Source organism: Photinus pyralis, unplaced genomic scaffold (genome assembly GCF_008802855.1).
Source record: "Photinus pyralis isolate 1611_PpyrPB1 unplaced genomic scaffold, Ppyr1.3 Ppyr1.4_LG1, whole genome shotgun sequence".
Lineage (NCBI taxonomy): Eukaryota > Metazoa > Arthropoda > Insecta > Coleoptera > Lampyridae > Photinus > Photinus pyralis.
In genome coordinates, this window is record NW_022170249.1 from 1,350,617 (window position 1) to 1,373,444 (window position 22,828).

The following is a 22,828-nucleotide window of genomic DNA, read 5'->3' on the forward strand; positions in this document are numbered from 1 at the left end:
AGGTGATGAGATATGTTCATTTAGTACGACTTGTTGCAATCTACCTTCCAGATAATTTTCGATTAATCGAGCAGCATTAGGATTGAAACCAATGTAATTAAGGATACTTATAAGTACTTTGTGGTTAATTGTGTCAAAAGCCTTGGAAAAATCAAGCAGAACTAGAGCTGACAGTTCACCTTGATCGACAGAAGAGATAATGTCATTAGTAACATTTAATAATGCTGTAGTGCAACTATATCCAGCCCTGAAAGCGGATTGAGTATTTGATAAAATAGATTCAGCTACTAGAAACTCATTTATTTGCTCAGACATAGTTTTCTCCAAGACTTTTGACAAAACCGGCAGAATACTTATTGGCCTCAAATCATTAATCGTGGATGGTTTGGTGACCTTAGGTAGTGGGGTGACATATGCTAGTTTCCAGTCAGTAGGATAGGTACTTGTCATTAAGCAAACATTTATTGTGTGCGTCAGATGTGGTAAAATATATGGACAGCACAAAGTTAACATTTTTACAGTGATACCATCCGACCCTGATGATTTGGATTTAATTTTAGAGATATGTCGTAGCACAGTGCGCTCATCAACCTCAGCAAAAGAAAAAGATTTACGAAATGACTTCAGTAAATGTTCACTATAAAATGTTACCAGTTTCCTTTCAGATTCTGAACTCATAGTACTGATACTAGCTAATGACTTATTTATCATTTCTACATCATTAAGGTGAGCTGGAATACCAGCCATTTTCCGCTTGTTATAAATGTCTAAAGTTCTAAGGTGCTTCCAAACTTGGTTAATGTCATGCTTAACCTTATAGTCTAAGTAAGCCTTTTTTTCTCTTTTAATTGCTGAGGTGGTATAGTTACGCATTGCTTTGTAGAAATCCCAGTGTTCCATTTTTTTACTGTTTTTGTATTTCCGTAAAGCCTTATCACGTATTGATATCATTTTTTTTATAGTGCCAGTCAACCACGGAGCTCTTACTTTAGTTATTCGTACTGTTTTTATGGGTGCCCAAATGTTAAACAAGTTTGTGATATTATCTGTTATAAAGGCCACCATGTCGTTTGGATTTTTCAGCTCGTAAATAAGATTCCAATTAACTGATTGCAGAGAAAGTGCAAATTGATCACTATCAAATTGACTAAAATCACGGTAAGTAAATAGAAAGTTCGCGGATGGTTTGGAGCATATAGGATATTCACAGTAAGTGAGACAGTGATCAGAAATATGATGCATGGGAATGACATTGACAACTTCTACATCAATGACTGCCGGTACAATAATAAGATCTAAAACAGTCGATGATTCTTTACTCACCCTAGTCGGTACTTGAACTAATTGCTTAAATCCCAGTAGGTCGACAAGTGACAAAAACCTATTTGCTACGGCATCATCCAACTTTCCTACATCCAGATTGAAATCCCCAAGCAAAATGATCTCATTCGAGCGTGACAAATAATCAGTTGCGCAATTCTCAAAAGTTTCAAAGAAATCCGCAATTGGATACTCCTGCCTCCTGTACATCGTGCCAATTGTCAGTGTTCTACCATGTAGATTAATCATTATCCAAATTTGCTCTGCACTAGCGCTAGAACTCTTATCTTTAATTAACTTGTAACATAGATTATGTTTTATATAAATGCCTACGCCACCACCCCATGTCCCCGTTTTTCGATCCTTCCTCTCGAACGCATAATTTTGGATACTTACGTGGTTACTGGGTATGCGTCCTGATAGCCAAGTTTCTGTAACACCTATAATGTCATAGTTATTTAACAAAACATGTTCTTTAAAATCTGAAAAATTATTCGTGATTGATCTGATATTAAAATGAGCAATTTTAAGATTGTTTTCTAATGCCATGATACGGTGTAAAAGAAAAAATAAGATACATTATTGATTATGCTGGGTACATTAATACTAACAAAAAATTCATTCCAAAAAAAAACGCAATTAAAATAAAAATAAGAAGTGATGTTCATTCATAATGTCCTAATCACAATGAGAAGCAAAAGTCAAGAAGCAGTAGGGAAAGTCCCAGGTCATCAAACACAAAACAAGAAATAAATCACAATTTTAGTGCACATCTGTGAAGCCAGTTGTTGATTGGACTATGAATACCTTACTATCATCTGTTTTACGCATAGCGATATGACCATTCCGAATCCATACATACTTTATGTTGTTTTGCTTTGCAAACAATCGAGCTTTTGAGAATAATATGCGATTTGCCATTGTCAATGATTCATTAATGTAGATACTGCTGTCAGGATGAGCATTTGGTAGTCGAACGAACGAATCGCCCAAATCACGCACTTTTAAATTTCTTCTAACACGCTTGTACTTTAGAAACTCAATTTTGTCCATTCTACTTAAGAACTTGAGAATTATTCCTCTAGGCTCATTTGGTTTATTGGCATTTGCTTTAAGGCGATGGCATGCATCGATCATCGGCTTGTTGATAGGAAATCCAACAGCTTTTCCCACGTCTGCGATGACCTTGATTACGTCTTCATTCCTAATTTCCGGAACTCCGTTTATTTCCACACAGTTCATACGTGAATATTGCTCCAGGTCGTTTAATTTCAATTTTAAGTCTTCATTCTCCTTAGTTAAGATGTTATTCTTAGCTTCCAAATTGTTGATTTTGTTTAAACATTCTTGAATCTTTTCTTCTTGAACTTTAAGTAAATTGGCATTCCTATCAATCTTCTCATGGCACGAATCCAGAGATGTAGCTAATAAATCTTGTTTTTCCTTTACTGTTACAATTAAGGAGTAAATTTGGCTTAACGTTATAGTTTCATTAGAATTAGCGGCACCTGATTCCGGATCCTCATTGGCTACTGAAGGGATCACCTCAGGTTGCAAGCATTTGACACATTCCCATGATCCGGCATTGTTAGAGCGGAGTAATTCTTGAAAAGCTTCTATAGATAATTTAGCACATTCAATATGATAATCCGATTCGCATTTGGAACATGTTATTGAGTCTTCATATCTGCCCACTTTCTTTGCACACATCACACAGGAAATTCCTCGATTAGCACCACCCATTTTTTAAAAGGATACAGTAAAATATTATATAAGACACATTAACAAAGAATATGAATAAAATTTCAATTATGTAGAGCGCATAAAAGCACGTCTGCACCATTCCACTATACGTATTCCATTCCATTTATGGGGCAATGAGCTCTGATGACATTGGAAGTACAATTTGATGCCCCAAAAATGGGGTCAATAGCCTCCGATGACCTCGAAAATTAATAAGATCAACGACCTCGAATGACCTTAACATTAATGCGGTCAATGTCCTCGAATGACCCTCAAAATTAATGGGACCAATGATCTCGGATGACCTTGTAATTTAATGGAGCAATGACCTCGGATGACCTTGAAAAGTAATTGGGGTCAATGATCTCGGATTACCTTGAACATTAATGGGGTCATTAGCCTCGGATAAAAATTGAGATCACCGCCCACGTGGCACGCGACTTTCACCTTGACCTAATTTCCAAGGTCACCGATCACGTGTCACTCAACTCTCACCTTGACCCAATTCCCAAGGTCACAGCCATGTCACCTTGACACCTTTCCAAGGTCACCGCCAGGTAGCGAGCGACCTTGAAGTGGTCCAGGATCCGCATTGTATATCTACTTACTTTGAAAAAAAGGATACAATGACCTATTATTCTGTCAGATTTACGAAAAATTGAAACACTGAAAGAATTACGAATACCTCTTTCACGAAATTGTGATAACAACGTATTAAAAATACAAGTATATGACCTTTTCACACACACAAATGTATATTTTGACTAGACAAACAAAGGGACTTTGTTATTCTAGTGCTATTCGAAACTCTTATATTTCGAGAACGTAAATGTGTCTCAAATCACTTTGCAATGCTAATTTCTACTTTAAAGGCGTGTGTTATTTTATCCTCTCAACTCGAATTAGCCTCCGTTATTACAACATTAAGAGCAAATCAATGATCCTTGGCGAAAGATCGCTACAAGGGAAATGCCTACCCGAGGGCTACTGCAGAAAATTATTGTGCTTATCGCGTAACAGATGGATATAAATACCACTTCATGCATTAATTTCGCCTTTAATTCAATTGGCAAGTCTCAATCTAATTTAGTAAAGCTACGTATTAGCGTGAGGTGAATTCGCGATAGTAAATTTAGTTATCCCTTTTCTAAGTCAGTTTCGGTTAACAACTAATAGACAGTATAAAATTTTATGGTACATATTGCTTTTTATTGTGTTCGCGCAATCAAATCGGTTTTTAAAATAAAAAGCAGTGTAGAAAGAAAGAAAGGACACAAAGGATTTCCCCCTCTATTAGAGATCCTTTAAACCGCCCGCCTCTTCAGAGTTTAGTACTTGTAACATTAATAAAATCGAGTTAATTTTTCATGGGTCGCCATCTGTAGTGTCGTATAAATTGTATGCCTCTTTAATCCGCTAAGCGCGAAATCCATATAATTAACTTAATTAAGATTTAATAATTAACAGTTTTATGTACCGGGGCGCTATTATACAAAATTATGGGTCTACTTTTTACGCAGATTTAATATTTACTTTACCTTAAAATATGTAGTATAATTTTTGCCCTAAAATAAAAAAAGTGAATTGAAACTTCTCGAGTCTTCTTATCGGCATCACGTCTCCACCTACCACCTTACCTACGTTCAAAGCGAATTTGTGAACTCGGAATGTTGTACGTGATATATGACCTAAAATGAATTGATATTGCAGGTTTGTTTAACATTGGGCGCTGTGTACCAGTTCAAGCGCGGGATTGATTGCCTAACGCACAATGAAAATATTGTAGAAGAATTTTTCAATTTCATGTTATGAATATCCTTGCGAATTTTTATGCTGTCGATAAATTGATTTTTAATATTAGACGCCAAAGTAATTTCGATTGAAAATTTTATTACTGGCTATCCCTTTGCTACCATTACTAATAGTTTATAACCTCTTTCTTTCCGCACTTTTTGCAGCATAGAATTGTATGCTTTGACCTTCTTGCGTCAGCATTTTGTAATTGGGATTATAAAAGACGCGATCATGAAGCTGATCAAAACAGATACTTTGAGTTTCTATTGTAAAGCGATGTTTACAAATGGGGAAATTAAACGTACAATGACTTAAATTACTCAGTTTTAGAAGTTTTCTTTTATAGCAGATGAAATTGAATGAGTAGACTACGTAGCAAGGATAAAGTGAAACAGATGATTATGCATTCAAATTACGTCTGTCATTCTTCTTTCAAATGGGACGCGGAGCATGATATGAAATGACGTTCAGAACATCAGACAGTACTATTTCTATGGAAACGAGCGCGACGGCAGGACCTAAGCTTGCTATTTTTGACGTCTAAATTAAATTCAAAATTGTCAGAAGCTTTACAATGATTTGGCTTCTGCTATAAAATAAAGTTTTGTATTATACACGACAGTAAAGGGAAACTAACCATCTCGTGAAAGGTAAATCACTCGATGGTTACAATATCCTTTTATCTACTTATATAATAAATAAGTATTAATTTGCTGTTAGAGCTTATGTTAAGTTACACTTAACGACGAGAATGGTTATTGTACCGAACGATTACGTAACCAGTTGTTCGCGGTAAAAGAATACATTTTGTGTGCGTAGATTTTCGTTGTACATTTTACAGCTCATCCTGCAGGTAAATACGCCAAAATTCGAATAACGAAGTGGGTGTACTCCAAAATCCAAACGTAGTTCCCGATCAGAGCAATGCACTACCTAATCTTCCGCAACAACATGCACAAATTTCATAACGCAAAGTAATCTTGAAGAAAATGTAATTTAAAAAAAAAACTGCTAATTGAGCCTATTCTATAATTTCTAATAATGCAGTAATTTTCATAAAACCTTACCATTTGATCTGGTACATTAATCGGCAGTAACGTTTCGGTTAAACCAAAGATGTCAAAATTGGAGTTTTTGAAAAAAAAATAATCTTAATAAATTGGTTGTAGTTATTTAGCAAAAACCTGGTATTTAAGTGTCCTATTTTTAAGCTTACTCACGCCCAAAAAAAGAAGAAAAGATTATAATGTAACTATATACATATTTTAGTGTGCGTACACGCTTCCAAGGGGAAAATGTCATATTAAATCGCAATAACAAAATTGCAATGTGCAATTTATGTGTTTTAATAGGTAATCGAATAATAATAAACACAATACGAACTCCTTATCTTTTGAATAACAACACAGTCGGGAGAATCGGGTATCAAGGATAATAAAAAATAAGCAAGCATTCCAATACAAATAAATACAATGTAATATAGAAAACATTCTTCATAAAAGAACGTTTGAACCCGCAGAAAATTCGTAGCTGTTCAAAACTTAAAAAGACAAACACAGATTAGCTTCTATATCACTGGCCAAAATGAGCGTTACTTAGTACGTACGTACAGGTTAAGGGACACGCTTCTCGGCCTCGCGTTGTTAGACAGTAATTTTTTATGAAATTCCTATCTAGTAGGGACATGAATATTTACTTCCTAAAGGAGAAATAGTCACATCTCTTTCTTAAAGTTAAATTTAATATTCACAAAATCAGTTTTTTCTTTGATCCTCTCAAAGGAGGATGTCGAATTGATGACAATATTTGAACATTCTTCTTTCAACTGTGATAGATGTAAAAATGAAGAAAAACAGGTACCCATGATTTGATGATAAGTGGCACGCTTCTCGGCCTCGCGTTGAAGAACAAATCCCTTTTATTATGAAGAAAAAGAACCAGACTCTGACATGCTTAAAAATAAACATGAAAACCGTTGGGGAGACTGAGTTTAAAAAACTGCCGAGTAAAAAATGTTAACTCAACCTTTTTGACAAATATTTTGGCATACCTTTATAGGCACAACCTTCCCAGAACTTTTAGAGCCTATAACGATGTTAGATGAACGTAAACGTACTAATCATACAATTATATCTTCCACCCTGCAAACCGTATCGCCTCCCCCCATATGGGAGCTTTGAGACATTATACTGGGAGGTTAGACACATCTGCAAAATGAAATAAAATTAGGGTCATGAGGTGGACATAAATTGTGAGAAATAAAAATGTTATTGGTAACTTTAGATAAACAATACATTTGGATACATACTAAAATCAACTGGAAAACTAAGGATTTTACTGGCTCTAGCTGCCTTTCCACCACTTGCACATGAGGTCCGTGAAGTTAGCACGGTCATTGAAAGCACTAACGACGGTACATGATCATATCGTTAGTGCTTCGTTAGTGCCTCTTAGTGCTCCATAACTTGCATCAGCACGACCGACCGTTTCCAAAAAAACGACCCCCCCTTATGTAGTGCTGACTTCCTACCCTCGTTGAAAGCACTAACGACCGGACAAGTAGCGATCGTTAGTGCTTCGTTAGTGCCTCTTAGTGCTTCATAACTTGCATCAGCACGACCGGCCGTTTCCGAGAAAACGACCCTCCCTTATGTAGTGCTGACTTCCTACCCTCGTTGAAAGCACTAACGACCGGACAAGTACCGATCGTTAGTGCTTCGTTAGTGCCTCTTAGTGCTTCATAACTTGCATCAGCACGACCGGCCGTTTCCGAGAAAACGACCCCCCCTTATGTAGTGCTGACTTCCTACCCTCGTTAAAAGCACTAACGACCGGACAAGTACTGATCGTTAGTGCTTCGTTAGTGCCTCTTAGTGCTTCATAACTTGCATCAGCACGACCGGCCGTTTCCGAGAAAACGACCCTCCCTTATGTAGTGCTGTCTTCCTACCCTCGTTGAGAGCACTAACGACCGGACAAGTACCGATCGTGAGTGCTTCGTTAGTGCCTCTTAGTGCTTCATAACTTGCATCAGCACGACCGGCCGTTTCCGAGAAAACGCCCCCCCCCCTTATGTAATGCTGACTTCCTACCCTCGTTGAAAGCACTAACGACCGGACAAGTACTGATCGTTAGTGCCTCTTAGTGCTTCATAACTTGCATCAGCACGACTGGCCGTTTCCGAGAAAACGACCCCCCCCCCTCTTATGTAGTGCTGACTTCCTACCCTCGTTGAAAGCACTCGAGAAAACGACTCCTAATGCTGCACATTTTGAACATTCATTGCGATGAAAACCATTTTTTACTGGTAATTTCGTTTTGTGTTCAAGGTTTAATAAGAAACGTACACCTTCAAGTTGTTTTATATTGATGTGGAATATCTGAACTAATGTTATTAATCAACTAAATTTTTTTGAAAATTTTTTTGAATAGGGGCACTAACATGTTATATCATCGAAAAGAGAAAAAAAATCTTTATCAAATAGGCCTAATGAAAGTGTGCATTGCTATTTAAAGACAATCAATTGTTTTTCGTTACTCATTTGTTTTCTGAAATAAAAACAACTGAATGCTGCCTTATTATGGGAAATAGAATGTTAAACAACTATCATGTAGAAAAATTTTGTATACATTCGATATTTACCGAGATATATACGATACTCCATACATAATGGGCAATAGCGAACTGTCATTATTTTTAGCTTCCTAGCATGTGCTAGGTAGCTATTGCGATAGCCGTTTTTTGAACATTTCAAAATTTCATCAAATGTCGACGTTTTAGACCATTTTAAGAAACTTTTAAAGAATAAAATTTTTTTCCGTCTGTATGTACGTACGTACGTTTGTTGGCAATTTTCTGAGAAAACGGCTCGACGGATTTTGTTGAAATTTTGTATATATGTTTTAGGCATACCGAACAGAAAAATAACGGGCCGGATTTTTGAAAAAAAATTTTGGAGCGCCGTAACGGCATCGAACTTTTTTTTTCAAATAGCAACCTAAAATTTTTATTCTATTATTTGGAAGACCTTATTTTCCTGTGTACAACCTACAAAAAATTGGGCCGGGTTATATTATCAAAAAACGGAGAAAAAAATTGTCAAAGTCAAAAAATTGTGTTGCATATGTGCAAAACGCAACGATCTTGTTTCTGAAGCAATTTAAACGAAATTTCTATGGTAAGTCCCTTTAATAAAAGCAAACAAAATTCATGCGCAAAAATCGTGTTGCGCATGCGCAGAAATGCAATTTTCTTATTTATGGAACAATTAAAACGAAATTTGGATGGTAGGTCCTCCTAATAAAAGAAAACAAAATGCATGCGCAAAAAATCGAGTTGCGCATGTGCAACATCCAACTTTCTTATTTATGGAGCAATTTTAACGAAAATTGGATGGTAGGTCCCTCTAATTTTCACAACGAATAAATTGGAATGGTATGTTCGATAACAGTTCAAGAAATGTTTGACGTATCCTGAAATCGTGTAATATTGGTTGCATACAATTCCACGAATTGACGGTTTTCTCTTCATAGAATGAGCTAGGTACAATGCGAAATTTCATCAAATGTTGACGTTTTAGATCATTTTAAGCAACTTTTAAAGAATAAATTTTTCCCGTCTGTAAGTGCGTACATATGTTGGAAATTTTTGGTTTCAGCTAGGAAGCTATTCTGTCAAGAATTTGACACCTGGTTTCATGCAGAATCACCCCCTGAAGTTTGTCGCACTTAGTCATTAACAACCTGTAGGTATATTTCTAATCGTCGAAAACGTATAATTCCATAAAAATACAAAAGTCATATAAACAGTTACAATAAAAATAACAAATTTCACATGCAGTGCACAACAGAATTTTATTAGCTACCTATTTAGCTATTAGTTACACTGTATAAGAAAGTATATGAGGTGTAAGTTTAATGTTACTGCTTACAACATTTACATCCTTTGCCATGTCGTCATACTTTTCCCATGCAGCATCTATTCTTTTGGAGTATGCGACATAATGACCAATATTAGTATGAATGCGATCTGGTCCAAGGAATGCTATCACAGCTCTCAAAATTAGTCTTTTCCCATGCGCGGTTACAACACATGGAATATCCTTTAATCCTGTCTCTCCGCATGCATTTGTATCAATAAATATATAGTTTGATACCATTATTGTGTGTGTAACCGTCCCCGAGCAAGAACATTTGGTGGATTTTAAATATCCATTTGAAATGGATTGCTCAAGATTTTTGTAATTATTATTTAAAACATTCACATTCAGTGGCAAAAATGGAATGTTTTTAATTTCTACATTTTTGCAATTTGTGCAAAATTCCGTATCTGAAGCACTTGGATTGTCTTTAAAAAAATATTCAATGATATACGTTACGTTACATTGACAATCAATTTTTTCTGTCTTATCTACTAACACGTCTCTTCTAAATATTGAATTTAAACTTTCGTTCAATAATTCTGCCCTAGATCTGTTGAGTGTACGTGTATTCCCTTCTACTAAATGGAATACAACTTTTATAAAATTATTTTCCACCCGTTGTGGTGAGAGGTATTCTTCTAGTTGTTTACTATCGCAAACAGCAGCAGCGATACTTTGAAAAACAGTATCTATGGCGCATGTATTGGTTAATATTACTTTTTTCTTATTGCTCATATTATAAGATTTTAATAGGTTTCCATTTTTCAATAAAAAAATTTTGTTCTTCCTAATTTCATTGGTGTAAAGAATTTCTGGTAATGGTGCCTTATAAATTGATCTTCTAGGCTTTACGGATGCTTTTCCGCGCCAGTTTTCAATCGCCATGTCTGCATCTAGAATAAAAAGTATAAAATAAATTATTATCTTGATAGCTTGTTTTATTAAGCGGCAGAGCAAAGCGATGCAAGCTTTATAGGAGGTCGATAGTGTCCGTCTGTCCGTGAACACGATAACTGCCAAACGCTTGGACCGCTTCGGTTCAAACTTGGCACAGTTGTATGTCACAAGTATAAGCCTATTGAAAATGGGTCACATCCAATAACCCCGTAGGCTCACACCGAGGTGCTTTTCCGCTTTTTTAGATCTGCTTTAGGGTAATGAGGCAGTTATAGTATTCACTGTGCATTTTTAATTAAAAGCGCTAATTAATTAGCCACAAATATCATTAGCAACCAATATCATTTGTCGGTCAGTGCATTTTGGAAAACTAGGTTTATTATGTACAATTAGAATATACACTGTGTCCAGGATAAGGATGTCTATCATGGGGATACCTGAAACCACGGAACATACGACGATGGTCAAATTAGAGAAAAGTGGCACAAAGTTGGAAACTGTTGGTTTCAAAAGGATGGCGTACCCGCACACAACGCCCTATAATCATGCGAAAATATCGGACAAACTTCCTGGACAATGGAAAATTGGTCCGATAGGTATTTTCGCATGATTAGGCTGATGAGTGATGTGCGCGGTTGCACCATCCTGTTGAAACGTACCGTTTCCAACTTTTCTTTTGTTTGTATGCCGTATATCGTTGTGTTTGTAATAAAAAATGGTACCCAATGATAGATGTGTACGCTTCCACTTTAGTGGGCTGCGCTACATATAACAGCAATCAGAATCCGAGTTTTTTCCAATTCCCTTTTACAATTCATACCTTCAAGTTTGTCCATACCCCGGGGTTGCTTGTTATCGTTTACACCGATGTTTCTCTTTTCGACCTGTGAAAACAGCAAAGATTCTCCTTCGTTGAGGTCTGACAGTGAACGTTCTTGAAATGCCATATCCGCAAAATTGTTTTCACTACCTATTGCTTGACAGTGAAATCCGCTTTGGCTATTAACAGTATTCGTTTCGATGTCTTCTTCATCTTCTTCAGTTGGATTGTCTTTAGCTGTGTACCCATAAAAATCAGGAATTAATATTCAGAATAGGTAGAATATTTGAAAACCTACCTGCTAACATCTCGACCTCAGAATTCGCAACTGCTAATTTCAACATAGCATTTATGGAATCGACATGAAGTTTGAAAAATTTATCCACACGCATTGGTAAAGTAAAACCCCTCATTTCTCGATGCTTTAGTTCATTAAAATAGCTTTCTACCGAAGAACTGCTCTCGGTTCTTTCGCCATATCCAAAAATGTTTATCATGATACATGACCATAAAGGGTATGTTTTCAAAAATCTTTCTAGGTCTCGAGAAAATGCCGGGCAATAATAAAAGTTTTCATTGTCCGTTATAACGTTACAATTACTGGTAGCCTTTTGTTTACATTCGTCAATCCATGCATGCGGCAAGTCTGAATCAATTAAAATATCTTTATGAGTTTTCTCGTTATCATTATTTTCATCCTCAATGTCTATAATATCTAGGCCAGATATTAGATTTTTTAAGAATTTCTTGCCATCTTCGCAGGGCGAATTAATTTTTTCATTTATCAACTCTCCAGAATATTCACTATTTGCAACTACAAATAAGTTTTCCACAATTTTTAAGCCATTTACAAAATTACTCTCGTGGATTAACACCGCCACCGAACGAATATAAAAGTTTTTGAACAATCTACTCTTATTTTGTAACGATTTCCATTTTGTTATCATTTTCATAGTATGCGCATAGTCTATCCTTAATTGAAAATTTGGAAGGGAATTCATATTGCCTTTTAATGCTTCTAAACATTTTGAAATATATTCCCTTAAAACGCACTTTGCAAAAGAGATTGTTATTGCATTTAAAAGCGCAAGGGAATGATCGCACACAATGATTTTTGGTTTTGTGTTTATTGCATTTGTCCAACACGTTAAAAAATAGGCAATACTGTTACTATCATGTGCTTCGGATAGACTTTGAAAAACCGGTATCTGCCCAGATATGTGATTCAAATGAACAACTCCCACGTATAAAAATATATTCCCGGACACATTTCCATAGGGACGATCGATTTTTTACCCAAAGATCCTGTAGCATCAATATAAAGTCTGGATGTGAGATTTCTTCTACAATAATTTTCAAATATGACTGCTTGCTCGTTTGTCCAGTAATGAACAAAGAATTTGTCAAATCCTATGTTTCTTATTATACAGGAGTATTGCTGAGAATATTTTAATAATAATAAAGAATGTATCGGGCATTTGTCCAAAGGGTTATATTTAATCTTTCTCGCAATCGCTTCTTGTTTACATTTTTTCAGTGTATCCAAAGAATACAAATTGCATGGCTCCGGTTCACCGAATGTCATCATTTTATTGGCATTTTCTCTCCTCCAGTTTATAGCAAACTTTCCTTCTGCCAATTCATCCCCAATTTCCTTTCGTTTGACGCTCATCAATTTGCGTTTTTTTGTATTTATTTTTTGGCATGACGTATTGGACACTTCACATCGAAAGAAAAGATTATCCTCATTTTCTATTGTCTGAAAACTGTTGCTTTTCAATATTCCAGTGCAATTGCTGCAATACCCCATTATGAAAATTTCCAAATCTGAATTAAGTTGATGTTTTTTAATCTGCCAAGTACAGTTAGTTGGAAAATCTTTTAGCAGAGAGTCAATAAAAATATCAGTCCATCCGGGATTTAGGGTGAGTATAATTCTATTATTTTCGAGACGTTTTTTGGAATGACCAATTTTGTTCCAGTCTTTTAAATCGACAGAAAAATCAAAAACTTTCACGTCACGGTTGTCATCGCTATTCGCTGCTGACGTCTGAAGATTGTTGTGACACTGAAAATATTTTGTGCCTATTTAGTTCTTCGTTAATGTTTAGCAGTTGCAGGCAATTATGTTTATTACATTTAACAAACGTATACACTGCTTTCGCAGAAAGTAAACCGCTTAAAGATTTACTAATCGTCTGCCAAACAGTTGCCGAGGAGTGGTTGATATTTGGCTGAATTTCTGCTTTAAATTTTTCTAAGGCGCGAAGAACTTCTTGATAACTTAATGCAGGTTTTTTCGGCATCTAAAAGATAGGTATAATATAATCCATCAGTCAATGAAGAACGAACGGACGGGCGGAAAAAGCCAACAATATAGCACTGTATTTAATTTATAAAATATGTTAAAATGTAGGGAATTGAAGCATACACGTGTTATTGAAATGATTGATTAAACAAATTAAATATGTATAATAAATTACGGAAAAAGGTAAACATATAATTTCTTTTATCGAAGAAAAAAAAATTTTGCAACCATCACTTACGCCTTAACGTACACATTTTTCTTCGTTTCCATAATAAGTTTCTCTGTCAATAAATTAAACAACCTGTCTACTTAACAGGAAGTATAAGAGGTAATAAGTTGAAATTTAGAAATGAGTTCTTTTTCATCAATGTTTAAAAAACGGGTCTGAATTTCGAAATTTGGAAATAAGGAGTACCTTATATTACTGAAATCTATTGTAATTATTTGTTAAATCGTGGGTCAAATGGAATTTCAGAATGTCTAAGATGTTATAAAAGGATTCCCATAAAATATCAATCAGTAAAATCAAATACTTACACTTACCTTGTTTAGATGTATCAAATTAAATCGTTTTCACTCAAATTACATACAACCTTTGAATATGAATTGAAAGTAACACACAACTAAATCTATACAACACAATCCACTAAAAAACTGACACTAGGGATATCTGATCAGAAGAAATAAATGATCAGAATCATAGAGTAAAATAATTTAAAAAGGTGTCATGGGATATGATAATGTGGGAGACGCAGACAATGATACTATCAGCAATTCAGTGGGCGAAGTGGATAAAAAAGCCGGGGTACGTATTTATTTTGAAATTGACATTTAAGATTTAACTCACTCAGTTGAGCAGACTAAATAACATTACTATGTAGGTACACAAAACTGCAGTTTATAGGACGTGGGAGAGGAGTCATTTTACAAATACAAAAAATATGCCAAAGACGCTGACAAGTGACAGTGACGACTTTAAAAAAGAGACCGACAAGTACTTTTTACTACCAAGACGCGCCGCGCGCCTACTTAATCCTCTTTCCATAGGAACCAGCATGTACATACCTAGATACTTTTAATTTACAACTACAAAACCATAATCTGTTTGAGGCTTTGCGGCTGGATAGAATCCTTTTCTGGGAAAAAATTCTGAAATTTAATTTTTATTTTTGGTCAACGATCTTCAAATACTTCGGGATACGGAACATTCCAAACCGGCGATTCCAAGCCGGCAATGCACGAACCGGCGACGTGCCAAGCCGGCGCTCGGTCATGCCGGCGTGTGTCAAGGCGGCATATGAGCGCTTGTTCAGTCGATGCGATCTGCAAATTATGTAATATCCACATTTTGAATGCATGGATGGCCATAATATGAACATGTCGATGGAATTCTCAGATTATTTTAGGTGGGGTGCTGGAGGGTTTGTTAGCACTTTTACTATGATTTTCAAAGTGGTCAAACAAGAGAAATCAGATTAACTAAGTACATATAACTGTTCTGTCGGCATTGGCATTGATCGTAACTTTTAATAGATAGGTACTATGCGTTTTATTAATCCAATCCACACAAAGGAATGCATCCGGTTGAACGAGCGCCGGCAAGGCATAGCGCCGGTTTAACTGAACGCCGGTTTGGCATAGCGCCGGCTAGTCGTCGCCGGTTTGGCCATTGCCGGTTAGGGAATCGCCGGTTCATAGTGTACCATTCGGGATACATTTTTGTTTCACGAATATTTTAATTACATTTTTCATACCACCATGGACTTTATTATATTAACACCTTACTTGATTATCGGCCGGTCGTGCTGATGCAAGTTATGAAGCACTAAGAGGCACTAACGAAGCACTAACGATTAGTACCTGTCCGGTCGTTAGTGCTTTCAACGAGGGTAGGAAGTCAGCACTACATAAGGAGGGGTCGTTTTCTCGGAAACGGCCGGTCGTGCTGATGCAAGTTATGAAGCACTAAGAGGCACTAACGAAGCACTAACGATCGGTACTTGTCCGGTCGTTAGTGCTCTCAACGAGGGTAGGAAGTCAGCACTACATAAGGGAGGGTCGTTTTCTCGGAAACGGCCGGTCGTGCTGATGCAAGTTATGAAGCACTAAGAGGCACTAACGAAGCACTAACGATCGGTACTTGTCCGGTCGTTAGTGCTCTCAACGAGGGTAGGAAGACAGCACTACATAAGGGAGGGTCGTTTTTTTGGAAACGGTCGGTCGTGCTGATGCAAGTTATGGAGCACTAAGAGGCACTAACGAAGCACTAACGATATGATCATGTACCGTCGTTAGTGCTTTTAACGAGGGTAGGAAGTCAGCACTACATAAGGGGGGGTCGTTTTCTCGGAAACGGCCGGTCGTGCTGATGCAAGTTATGAAGCACTAAGAGGCACTAACGAAGCACTAACAATGTGATCATGTACCGTCGTTAGTGCTTTCAATGACCGTGCTAACTTCACGGACCTCANTTTTCAGACTCGTCTTGTATATCTACGCAGGAAGACAGTGTTTCCCTACATTCTTCTTGATCTGTCGTAAATAAAAGTAGGTCATAGTACCAAAGGGAGGGCGTGTATATTTCGTCGGCCGAAGAACCGCTTCTCTTTGACATCTTCACTTTTTTAAGTTCTTTTCTAAATGCACTTCTCATGTTATTAATCTTATTTTTCACAGATTCTACCGTGGCTTCACTATCAACTGTTTTATACAACTCAAGCAATTCTTGATAGGCTTTTGCTCGTAAAGCTTTGTTAGCATAACTGGAGTCCTTTATTTTCCACAAACATTTATGCTTTTGGTATAATTCAATAAAATCTTTGATGAAACTTGGTTGGTTTGCCATTTTTTCAACGTCGTCGAATCACTCAATACTGTTACACTTTATGGGGTTAACTAATACACAGCACTATCCACCACTAAAATCACTGAAATCACACTTTTTGCTACTATGTCGCACCACTTAAATACTTCGCCTACCTCGGCCTGCTTATTAATGGTATTATTAGTAAATAATTTTAGTCTGGACTAAAATTTTCCCTTCAGTCCAATGCCGGCCGGCCAACCACTACACACGTTCAGTTTTAACAGTCAACAGGCCGCCGGCAGGCAGCTGCCTGTCAGTTAACTGTGTGTGTGTAGTGAAAAATGGCCTGCCGGCCACGGCCTTTCCGGCCATAGCCGGCCGGCCGACTGAACGTGAATAGGTACCTTTAAGGCTATTTGCACACACACCGATTTTGGATGGTCGGCAAAAAATCGGCCGATATTTTATCGATAGCAGGTGCTTGCAGACATAACGGATTTTTACCGGTCAAACAATCAATTGCTTTGTTGTCGTGTCATGAGGTGATTGAATAATAATGAAACCTAGACGAGTTGTTGCTATGTGGTTATTGTATCGCCGCATAAAGCACCGTAGGATTAAGCGCAAGTGCTGGATTCATCCTATCAATCAAAGCAGAGAACGCACGGGAACATTCTACACTCTTTTTGAAGAACTAAGGCTTGATGACAGTAAATTTTTCAACTTCTTCAGAATGTCAATTGCATCCTTTGACGAGCTCCATGAGAAGTTGAAAAATGAAATCCAACACCAGAACACTAAAATGAGAAACTCTATTCCTTCACGAGAAAGGCTTGCTTTAACATTGAGGTAAGTATAAAATACGTATGTATATACACAATGCACTAAATTAGGTATTTAAAAAAAATATGAATATACCTATGTCCAAATTTGGTTCCAATCGCTTCAGCCGTTTAGCCGAAAATGAGAGTACAGACGGACTGACAGACCGACATCTTTGAGATTTTGTTTAATTCGGATTCCTGGTACTTAAAAACGTGTATTCCCGTAAAAAAAAGTGGGGTGTCATTTTTTACCCCAATGCAAAGTATAGTATTATATGGTTTTAAATTGATGGAAATATTTTCACAAGAACCCTAGTTTGCCAGTTTGGGGTACAAAGAACCATTCAAGAAAGTATGGAGAACAAATAAACACACAATATTAATTTCATTTTATTGTACATTTTAGATTTTACATTGTACATTGATATATTCTTTGCAAAGTAAATAAAACTTTAACCAAGTTGTATTTAAGTAAAGTCATAGGTAGTATCTGAATACACAGATCCACCTGGGGAGGGGCTCGCCGATGGGCAGGTCTCTGTCTCTGGAGACGTGGCGGCTGAAATGTGGCCAAAATCTTGATAGTATTGTGCAGTGGTTTGTTCTTGTTGACGTTCAAGTGTGTGTGCTTTCGAAGAGCATGCCTGCTGGTGGTTTGAATCGATATTATTGGCATTTTGTGGATTTTTGAATTGGTAGGTTTGGGGATTTGGGTACTGATGCGTTTGGGGCTGTTGTGGTTGAAAGCTGTTAATTGCGCTGAATTGATTGGAATAAGATTGTGATGGGGGAAACTGTTGATACTCCGGGAAAGAATAGTTGTTATTGGGATAGTAGGAAGGTGTTTGCGGTGGAAATACTTGGGGTCGAGGTTGAGCAGTGTTTTGGCGTTTGTTGTTTATTTTAGAAATTACTTCCAAAACACCCATTTGGAATTCAAGAATTTCACTGTCACCGAACTTGTTCAAATGAGGCAAAAGTCCTTGAATAAACGAAATATGAGGACTAGGTGCTGGTTCTTCTAACGCTTTCATCATTTTTAGCTCAACCTCGTCAGGCCGGCGACGTCTTTTATATTCTTGCGGTTTAGGATTGGGGTTCTCACAGATCGTCTCTTTGCGGGGTAGTGGGGCTTCGAGTGGATTATAAACATCTTTGTTTTCATTGTCGTCTGTTCTATCTTCCAAACTTTCTACAACTTCCCTCGACTGGATCAATTTATTTAAAAATTGCATTTGGTCAGCGTAGACGTATTTTTTAATTTTGGCGGCACCAGCTCCACTCTTCTTAGACTCTTTTAGCTTTCTCTTCGACTTCGTGAATGCATCCCGAAGATTGCCCCATCTCTTTGTTACTTCTTTTCCTGTAACAATTAAATCTAAATAGTATTTTGAATTGTAAACCTCTTCATAAGGCACCAATGAAGGATTTATATATGGAATTTCTTTACTCATTGTGGTATGGGCTAACAATGCATATAATTTTTATGAAAAATTCTGTCTACGAGGCCGATTTTGGCATTATTTATTGAATAGACTACATAATGCTACTAAGCCTTCTTTTTCAGATATCTTGCGAGTGGGTGCACCTTTACGGACCTACACGATTCCTTCAAAGTTGGGATTTCTACTGCAAGGAAAATAGTAAAAGAAGTATGCCAAGCCATCTGGTTAGTAATCAGTGTATAACTGAACTCTCTAAAAATTATCTTGCAAACTTTGCTTCTGATTTTGAAAAAAATGCGAACTTTCCACATTGCATAGGCGCGGTCGATGGGAAGCACATTCGCATAACTTGTCCGATAAGAAGTGGTTCCATGTTTTTTAATTACAAAGACTATTACTCTGTAGTATTAATGGCAGTAGCTGATTCAAAATATCGTTATATTTATGTTAGTGTTGGAAGCTTTGGCAAAGATTGCGATCCCTCTATTTTCAAGCAATCTACTCTTTGGCAATCGATACTGACAAACGCATTACAATTACCTGAAGAAAAATGCCTGCCGGGGACAGAATCTCCTAAAGTTCCTTACTACTTTGTTGGAGACGAAGCGTTTGGTCTTCACACTCATTTAATGCGGCCTACGGTGGATCACATCTAACGGTTGAAAGAGAGTATTTAATTATCGTTTGTGTGGGGCTCGGCGTTATGTCGAGTGTGCTTTGGGATATTAAGCACAAATGGCGCATCTTCCACAGGCCTATAAACGTTGAACCGGATTTTGCAGTTGACATTGTAAAGCGTGCATTGTTCTGCACAATTTTGTTCGTGACCGGGACGGTTATTTGCCAGAAGATACACAACAATAACTGTTTGGAAGATTTGTAAGAGAGCCAACAGCACGGGTGGTCTACAAGCTAACAATGTTCGAAAAATATTAACTAAATATTTTGTAACAAAATCGGAGCAGTTCCCTCAGTGTTGCCAATGTGAGGGAATTTTCCCGACTGGCGGGATATTTAACCACCGCATGGAATTTTTTCGGGAATGATCATGTTGGGGGAAATTTGGGGAATTTTTCACATTTTATTCGTGAAATGGGACAAATACTTATAAAATAAAATATAAAATGCTTATGTACCTTTGATGAATATTAAGTACAGTTTTTAATTATTAATTACAACATTTTTAACTGCTCTGTGATAATGGTCGCTTGTTCTTGTACGAGACCTACTCTGTGGTAATCGAAAATAAACAGCAGTTTAGCCACAGCCACAAACACGCGGAACGAAAGGCAGCGCCGCGCCACGCCAGCGCGTAACACTTTACCACAAGTTAGGTTAACGTTTGTTTATGATTGTGTTGTTCTTTTATTGTTTAAAATGGAGAGGTGGCTGATTAAGGTAATTTTTAAAGATGTTTGTTATCTACAATTCGTTTTAATCATTGTGTTTAGAAATCTACTGCTAGTGAGTGTAACACTGTAGAAAGGAATGATCCTGATGAAAACGAGGAGGAGGGTTCCAGTTCCATCGAAATGGACTTGGATTCCATGGTAAGTTGCAATTTGTGATAAAATCTATTGCTTTGCTATACATGGTTATTAAAATTCATTTTAATAGGACAACCACGAGCTGACTAGTGAAGAGGAATCGTTCTCGAACGTTGAAAAGCCTTCCAAAAAGAAACGAGAAAAAGGAATGTATGTGAATAAATTTTGTGAATCATGGCTTAGCGTACCACAATTTCAAAACTGGCTGAAGAAATCTAGAAGAACAGACAAGAGTGGACATGACTTGTGTTACTGCGTTTTATGTAAAACGGAAATAATGTGCCACAAAACTGGAATATTACGCCACAGCTTGTCCAAAAAGCACAATTTGAACATGAAACAAGTATCCACAAATACTAAAATCCCAAATTTATATAAAATCTCGCCAACAGACGACAATGTCAGAAATGCTGAATTAAAATTATCTGCTTTGTTAGCCACCAATAATTTATCTTTTTCACTAATGGATACCTTAGCTCCATTGTGCAAAAATATCTTTCCGGACTCTGAGATAGCACAAAAACTATCGCTTAAAAGGACGAAAGCTACTGCCTTAATCACAAACAGTTTGGGAAAGTTTTTTTTTGAGGATCTGTACTCTATTCTTCAAATTCCTGGCACATTTTTTTCTATTATCATGGATGAGACGACAGATATTGGAGTAAAAAAACAGTGTGCGTTTACTGTAATTTATTGTGATCCAAATAGTGGCAAAATTGTGACAAAGTTTTTTGACATGATAGAAATTAGTTCAGGTAAAGCGGAAGATCTGTATAGATCACTTAAAGAAGTAATTGTAAGCAAAAATATTCCTCTTACAAATCTTGTTGGGTTTTCTTCAGATACAACCAATGTCATGGTTGGACATAATAATTCAGTTTTTTCATTTTTAAAAGCAGAATTAAAAAACATTGTTTGTGTAAAATGTTCTTGTCATATGATTCATTTAAGTGCATCAAAAGCATGTTTGAAACTTCCACGTTCAGTGGAAGATTTACTTAGAAATTTAGGGTCTCATTTTAATAGAAGCCACTTGCGACAAGAAAGATTTCGAGAATTTCAAGAGTTTTTTAAGACAGATATTCATAAAATACTGTCACATGCTACTACTAGATGGTTGTCTATGAAACAATGTACTGATAGAGTACTGGAACAGTATGATCCACTTAAGGCTTATTTGAGAGAATTAACTTTCACAGATCCTTCAATAAGTAACGATGACATGTTGAAAACCATCGAAAATCATTTTACTAAAATATATTTAGAATTTATGTCGTATACTTTAGAATTGTTAAATGGGTTTAATCTAATGTTTCAATCAGAAGCGCCCCTATTGCATAAATTAAAACCTCAAGTAGAGAGCCTATTAAAATCACTGTGCAGTAATTTTATAGATGTTAAGTACATTAGAAAACAAGGTTCCGTTTTGAAATTAAACCATACTGATCCCACCAATTTCGTTCCATTAGATCAGCTGTACCTTGGTATTCAAGCATCTGAAAGCATCCAGAATTTAAAGAACGATCCTAATGTAGCACGAGAAGACATTGAAAGGTTTTTTAAAAGTTGCTTAAATTTTTATATTGAGGTTGTAACTGATATAAAAACTCGATTTGATTTTAGTGATCCTGTGTTTGAAATAATTAAAATTGTTGATCCAGGGTTTGCATATGGATTTGAAGTAAAATCACTAAATTTTGTAGTTAAAAGATTTCCATTTTTAAATGATTTTATAGATATTCAAGAATTGGATAATGAATGGAAAGAACATGCTTTGTTGGACTTACATAAATTAGGTATTAATATTTCATATGATGCACAGGAATATTGGCAAAAAATATTTGCCTTAAAAAACGCTGCGAATATTGAGCTTTTTAGTAACTTAAAGACAGTTATTAATTTCCTCTTAGTTTTACCGTTTTCAAATGCTTCTGTGGAAAGAATATTCAGCGATTTAAAAAACATAAAAACTGACCATAGAAACAAATTAAATACGGCCACTATTAACGCTCTAATAGCAACAAAACAAGGAATTACTAATGTTGTAGAATTTAAGGTAGATAAAACTATGTTGAAATCGAACATTTGGAAAGAAAAATAAAAAGTTCTCTGGTTGTCTTGTTTTTTCTTTGTATACGAAATCTTATATCATAGTGTTTGATATACAAGATGTTCGTTGAAGAGATCGTATATATACACAGAGTGGTATATTAAATGTACGAAAAACTTCATTTATATACGTACCCATAGGCACTTCAGTATTTAGTATCCTTCAAAGGTCACACTTGCGGGTTGGAAGAGAGAAAATAATGAATAACCGCATTTTTCTTTTGGGGCGGGAAAAATTGGGAATTTTTTGTATGGATAGTTGGATTTCTGCATTTTTATGATTGGCAACACTG

General features: G+C 36.4%; 2 protein-coding genes across 2 annotated transcripts; one reads left to right on the plus strand and one right to left on the minus strand.

The window, feature by feature from the left end:
• Window positions 1-17,901: 17,901 nt before the first annotated feature.
• LOC116159534 lies at window positions 17,902-18,888 on the minus strand. Its single transcript, XM_031472530.1, has one exon. It carries the CDS (start codon window positions 18,886-18,888, stop codon window positions 17,902-17,904), a length of 987 nt encoding a protein of 328 aa, XP_031328390.1.
• Window positions 18,889-19,837: 949 nt separating this feature from the next.
• On the plus strand, window positions 19,838-22,828 carry LOC116159977 (the record flags this gene model as incomplete). Its single annotated transcript, XM_031473087.1, is given in 3 exon segments — window positions 19,838-20,277; window positions 20,331-20,429; window positions 20,497-22,828. Coding segments are annotated over 3 exon segments (2,151 nt in total). The 5' UTR covers window positions 19,838-20,256.

Coding starts and splice junctions, on each gene's coding strand:
- LOC116159534 (XM_031472530.1), bottom strand. CDS start 18,888: ATGAGTAAAGAAATTCCATATATAAATCCTTCATTGGTGCCTTATGAA.